The sequence below is a fragment of the Galeopterus variegatus genome, unplaced genomic scaffold (assembly GCF_000696425.1).
Source record: "Galeopterus variegatus unplaced genomic scaffold, G_variegatus-3.0.2 Scaffold3085, whole genome shotgun sequence".
In the NCBI taxonomy this organism is placed as follows: domain Eukaryota; kingdom Metazoa; phylum Chordata; class Mammalia; order Dermoptera; family Cynocephalidae; genus Galeopterus; species Galeopterus variegatus.
In genome coordinates, this window is record NW_007729196.1 from 65,499 (window position 1) to 71,868 (window position 6,370).

General features: G+C 51.2%; 1 protein-coding gene across 2 annotated transcripts in view; it reads right to left on the minus strand.

Moving 5' to 3' along the window:
* Window positions 1-1,794: 1,794 nt before the first annotated feature.
* The window catches only part of NDUFA7 (NADH dehydrogenase (ubiquinone) 1 alpha subcomplex, 7, 14.5kDa), a 6,928-nt gene continuing 2,352 nt past the window's right edge, over window positions 1,795-6,370 (minus strand). For both annotated transcript variants that reach the window (XM_008583922.1, XM_008583921.1), the window contains 2 exons: window positions 4,937-5,086; window positions 1,795-1,996 (listed from right to left, as the gene is read on the minus strand). In XM_008583922.1, the coding sequence (XP_008582144.1) occupies window positions 1,906-1,996; window positions 4,937-5,086 (241 nt within the window). In that variant the 3' untranslated portion in view covers window positions 1,795-1,905. The remainder of the gene's footprint in view (window positions 1,997-4,936; window positions 5,087-6,370) is intronic.

Below are 6,370 nucleotides of genomic sequence, written 5' to 3' on the forward strand. Positions count from 1 at the left end.
CAAGGACAGGAGCAGAGACCAGATGGAGCCATGGCAAGACCTTGCACCTGGCTCCTTGCACAGAGATCCCAAAGCTCCCCTCCCCTCCCCCCTGCTTTTCATTTCCCACGTTCCATTCCCTCGGCCTCCTCTTTTAAAACCCTTAAGTAAATCTGAGTCTCTGAAATCAGTAAATCTGAGTCTTGGAGATGGCTTTAGGTTGGCCATTCTCCCTCAGGTTTACCGGAGAGATGGTTTAGCCTGACATCTCCCCTCGGGTCACTGGTGTTCTCGAATAAAAGCTGACTTCCATTTGCACCAACATTTGACTTTTGAGTGGTTTGCCTTTAAAAGGTCACAGGCAGCCAGACCTGTGCCCAGTAACAAATCATGTAGTGGCTGAGTGCAGCTGCCTGAGTTCAGGGCCAGCTCTAAGTGAGCCTGAGCGAGTTATTGGTCTCTCCAAGATGACTCCACAGAATTGCTCCAGAAATGAAGTGAAATCATGGACAGAAAGCGTTCAGTACAGTACCTGGCCCACAGAAAGAGCTCAAGAGGTGTCAGGCCTCTTTCCCACTTCACTCCCACCCCAAACTCAAGTCTGAGTCATAGAACTTACTCAGAGGCTTTCAATGGCACACCTTGCCTGGGGTCCCTGGAAGCCCTCGGGGGTTGTCCTCGTTCTGCCCAGCTTTCCTCTCCCTTGTGAACTTCTTCCTTTTCCCCCAACCAGAACCCCACCTCCTCCGGGAAGCCTTCAGCTTGTAGTTTGTTTGTTTGTTTTTTTTTAAAGATGACCGGTAAGGAGATCTTAACACTGGCGTGGTGTTGTCAGCACCACACTCACCCAAGTGACCTAACCGGCCACCCGTACATGGGATCCGAACCCATGGCCTTGGTGTTATCAGCACCACACTCTCCCGAGTGAGCCACTGGCCGGCCCAGCCTGTAGCATTTTTAACACCCACTCTGGGGCCCTTATACCTGCTGCCTGGGACTGTGGCCTTTGCCTAACTTGCTCTAAGCTTCCAGAGGGCAGGGCAGTCTCAACGCAGTATTGGTACATGGCTGATCTTCACCTTCTGAAAGGTGTTTACAGGGTTTGTCCACAGGGCAGCCAGGACATCCCCACACATAAGGTCACTGCATGGCTCCTGCAGCCAGACTTGGACCACTTCCTTCATGGCTCTCTCCCCCACTCACTCCTCCACAGGCACCAGCCACCTGCCTTCCTTCCTGGGCTAACTCCACCTCCCTCCTGCACCCTCCTCTCCATCAGGCCCTAGCATCATGGTTTCTGGCTCAGAGAGGCCTTTCCTGGCCTGCTCTAGGTAAGCCTTCCCTGTGAGCCACCCTCGCTGTCCTCTGTCATCCCCGTTGAGATGCAAGGTGGCCAAGATTAAGCAGGGCCTCAGTGTTGGAAGGTGATGGTGAAGTCCACATGAGCAATTACAGGGGAAGCTCTCAAGTGAGCAATCTGTGGTCGGCCTTCTGTGCACACCCACCTCCCACCGGGCCTTTATGGACAATGCTCCCAAATACCCAGAGGTCCTGAAACCCAACCTCCCAGGAGGGGTCATCCGTTCCCACCTCTCTTGGGTAGAGCCAGGCCCTCAGGGGATTGATGGTGCTGGCCTTGCTCTATGTTCAGGGCCCCTGCACCCCGTCACCTGATTCTGCACTCAGTAACCCAGGAGCTCAGGACCCACCATCCCTCTCCCACCCCTGGAGCACTGACAGAGTTAGAAGACTAAGCATGAACTTCACCCCAAAATCCAAGTAAGCGGGGTGCTGCTTAAATAGTAAAAACAGAAGTGATACTGAAGCTACATGTATTTGTCATAAATTACAAGACATTCTTTTCAGACAGAATCCAAGCAGTCAGATAGGCCTGAGGGCACGGCCAGGTGTCCTAGGGGCACTGTGTCACAGGTAAGGCTGGTCCTTGGACAGCTCCCACCTCTTCATGGGAGGACCTGGTGTCACTGCCTTCTTCTCAGTGGCCGCCACAGCTGAGCTAGAGGACAAAAACAGACTGCAGTTAGGACCAGGTTTCCAGAGAACAGCATGGATAGATCTGCACCCATTACCAACATGACCGCTGAGCATTTCTGGATCTGGAGGGCAGAGTGCAGGGTGTTTCAGAATGCCCAAATCCCTCCAGTGGGGTCTCCCAGGGGGTCAGCCGACTCTTGCTGGAAATCAGCAAGCCTACTTGCTGCCCCCAACCCTGAGTGAACCCCTGGTCGGCCTACCCCGGCTGCTGGGCTCCTGCTCCAGCACCCCTTCTCACTTTTGGCCTCCAGGGTAGACAACTCTCCCCCACAATTCCTGCTGCCTCAAAATAGGATACTGCTAAAAGGCCCTAGAAATCAAGCGACATCTATCCACTGCTCTTCTTTCCTCAGGTCTTGACCACCTACTAAGTGGCAGTAGGTGGCATGTGCTAGTGACACAAGACCCCACTCAGGAAGCCCTTGGGCTGGTGGGGCTGAGTCAATACACAACTGACTATATCCACTGATTGGCCCAGAGGTGGCCAAGGGGGAGCCCCAAGGAGACACTGTGCCAGCAATCCAGGGCAAGCACCCTCCTCTCCACCCCTAACCTGAGCCTGAGGCCTAGAGCTGGAGGGGCTTGGACACACTTTAAGCAGGAAACGAAAGGAACAAGAAGGTGGGACTAAGGACGAGGCCACCAGGGGCAGGGAGTCCAGAGAGTCTACAAAGGGTGGAAGAGGAAGAAAGCAGCCTCCCGTCCCTGGGGGGAGGGCAGCTTGCCACACTGGTGCTGGACTCCAGTGAATCAGAAGGTGACAAGGACCACTCCACCAACCTTTCAGTGCATCCTACTACATAGCAGGCCCTGCCTGGCCTCATCACCTCACAGATCTCATCACACTGCAAGCCTACTGTCCCCATTTGACAAATGAAGAAACTGAGGCTTGAGAAGGCTGACGGATTTCCCCAAGACTACAGAGTGAGTCAACTGAAGAGGCCAGACACCACTGGGGGTCCCAGCAAATCTCTCTGAAATTCTGCCTCTGCCACCCACTCACTGTGTGACCCAGGCCAGTCACTTGGCCTCTCTGAGCTTCAATTTCCTTTTCTGCAACAGGGGCCATCACCGTCTGTTGCTCACAACAAATACTTGAAAATGTGAAAGTGGCTTTGGAACTGGATATAGGGGCTGGCCCCGTGGCTCACTCGGGAGAGTGTGGTGCTGGTAGTGCCAAGGCCGCGGGTTCAGATCCTATATGGGGATGGCCGGTATACTTACTGGCTGAGCGTGGTGCAGACGACACTGTGCCAGGGGTTGCTATCCCCTTACCATTAAAAAATAAATAAATAAATAAAAGGAACTGGGTATAGGGCAGAGGATGGAGGAATTTGGAGGAATGGGCTAGGAAAAGCCTAGATGCTGGTGAGAAGAGTTTGAAACATCTCAGAGACTGGTTAAATGGTGGTGACCAGAACCCTATTAGAAATATGGACAGGAAAGGCCATACTGAGGATGACTCAGATAGAAATAAGGAGTTTATTGGAAACTGGGGCAAAGATCACCCTTGCTATGAACTTGCAAGGAACTTAGCTACATTCTGTCCATGCCACAAAGTTTTTGGAATGTGGAACTTAAAGGTCCTCACCCTGGGTATTTGGCAGAAGAAATATCTAAGCAGCAAAGCATTCAGGAAGCTGCATGGCTACTTGCAACAGCCTATATTGAGTTATGGTGACAAAGACATGAGGTAAAGCTAAAATTTATAATTAACAAGGAAGTAAAGAATGAAAAATTGAAAAACTGTCAGCCTGGCCACATAAAGAGTGAGATGTTTTCGAGAGGAAATCAAGGGTGTAGCCCAGCGACCCTTTGCTAAGGAGATGAGTACAGAAGAAAGGGATTATCAAGAGAAGGGAAAAAAGACCTTGAAGCATTTCAGAGGCTGTCCTTTCCAGCACAGGCCCAGAGGCCTAGGGAGACAGAAGGGTCTTGGGGAACAGGCCCAAGGTGCTCTTGACAGGCTCACTGCCCAGGGTCACCTCAGGAAGCTGTTCCCCACACCAGCACCCCAGCTGCTTTGGCTGTTCCAACTGTGTCCAAATTTGCTCCAGGTGTGGCTGGACCCACAGCTTTGGAAGATACAAGCTAGAAGCCTTGGTGGTGTCCATGTGGTGTTAAGTTTTCCGGCTTACAGAACGCCAGGGCTATGGAGGCTTGAGAGCCTCCACCCCAATTTCAAAGGATGTATGGAAAAGCCTGGAGGCCCAGGAAGAGATGTCACAGGGGAATTCACCACTGTCTTCTCTAGAGCAATGCTGAGAGGAAATATGGGGTTGGAGCTGCAGCAGAGAAACCCCAGGAGATGGAGACGGCGTGGACTCTGTGCCAGACCCCTTCCCTTCCTAAGAGCTTATAAATATCGATTATGAGGATTAATCCTCACAACAGCTCTCTGAGATAGATACTATCATTGTCACCATTTCATTAAGAGAAGGGATCCAAGGCCAGGGACCAAGTTGGGTTTGTTTCTTTTCTTTTATTGGTGGCTGGCTGGCATGGGGAACCAAACCCTTGACCATGGGGTTACAAGACTGCACTCTACCCAACTGAGCAAACCGGCCAGCCTAAATCAGGTTTTGAGAGGCCCGAGATTTATACAATTCTCTAGGAAGAATACAAAATTACAAATACGGTAATGTCCAGGCTTTTCCCAGGGCCCCTGAAGGGACCCCGGAACCCCATCTGCTCTGTAGGATACCCACCCCTGGCTGAGGCACTTTGCCCTACCCTGAACTGGGTTGGATTAAATGAGCTCTTGGCAAAAAGCCCCTGGGCAGCAGTTACTGCTCCAGAAATGGATCTGGAGAAGCACCCTTTCCACAAACAGGTGAGAAAGAGTAAATTGCAGGAGTGGGGGTCATGGGGGCTCTGGGTAAGGGACCCTGGAGATCCTCACCTCTCTGCTGACTTGCCTGCCACCAGCGCCTTCTGTGAGGACATGACAATCAAGGGGGGCACAACTTCCCGGCGGCCATCACGAGTGCAATAGTAATTGTTGGAGAGCTTGTGGCTGGGGCCCATAGGGAGCTTGGGAGGAGGCTGAGTTCTGAGGAGAAAGAACATTGGCACTGAAGCAAACCAACAGTTCTTACTGCCTTGCCATGGGTCTGCCCCTGTCACAAGTCTCAGGGCCCTTAGCTCCTGGTATGGGCTGCAGGCCAGGGGTGTCCCTTGGTCCACTGTCATGGACATATACCTATGGAGGTGTCTGGCATCCAGAAGCAGGTAGCAGCCCCTGCTCTGGATGTGAAGGTGCTGGAAGGCCAGGCCAGGGTCTGCCCCACCCACCTGCCCCAAATGTGGCAGGTATGGAAGACTCTTTGTGAGGCTCCCAGGGAAGGGGGAGGCCTAGACATTTTCCTCCCACCCACCCAAGGCTGAGCTTGGCAGCTGGTCTCACTTCCATCTGCAGGTGCTCAGGAAATGAAGAGGCCAGAGAAGCTCTGACCACTGCCTGTCTAGGAGTCATAGAACATAAACACTTGGGTAGCAGCCCCTTCTTTAGCCTGCTTTGAGTGGCTTTTCCCCCAGAAAACAGGCTGTCAAAACTCCTGGATTTCCTGTTATCTCAGGAACTCTTTGTAAAACGCTGCTGGTATCAAAGCTTTTCACTGAAAGAACCCTTTGCCCTTGAAGCCTGCCTGGTCTCTGCATTTCCTGCCATCATGTGGTTGGACATCAAGACTCTGTGCAGCCAGAGGGAGAATGAACAAACCTCTGTCCTGGTTTGGGCTAAACCTTTAATATACAAAGAAGCCTGAAGCCTTAAAAGGAAATGCTAAGCACAAAACAAAAGAGGAGCTTCCCAAAGAGGGAGGGCGGCTGGCCAATATGTGGATCTGAACTCTTGACCCTGGTGTTACCAGCACCACCTCTAACCTAGTGAGATAACAGGCCAGCCCTAAATTAGCCATATTTTAAAATAATTTTTTGTCTGGTAATTGTTTTGCCAGGATTTAGGTTTTTCTTAAAACATGATAGTCATCGTATTTAAAAAATGAGAAACAGAGGACTGGCTGGTCAAGGGTTCAAACCCCGTACTGGCCAGTCACCAAAACAAAAGGAAAAAAAAACAAGAGAAATACAGATACAAATAAAGTAAATATTTTAAATATTAAAAGCAACATATTATGGGAAAGTTAGAACTTGCTTAAAGAACGCAGACATGACCCTCTATATGCCCGGCCATAGCTTTCTGCCCCTCGGCACAGAAAAGGTGAAAAGAACCACAGCCCAATAGGAAGGCCCAAATGAAACGCTAGAGGGCACCGTTATCCCAAAGAAGTTTAAAATTTTACAAAACCATTTCCTCAACCGGCCCTCCAGCTAC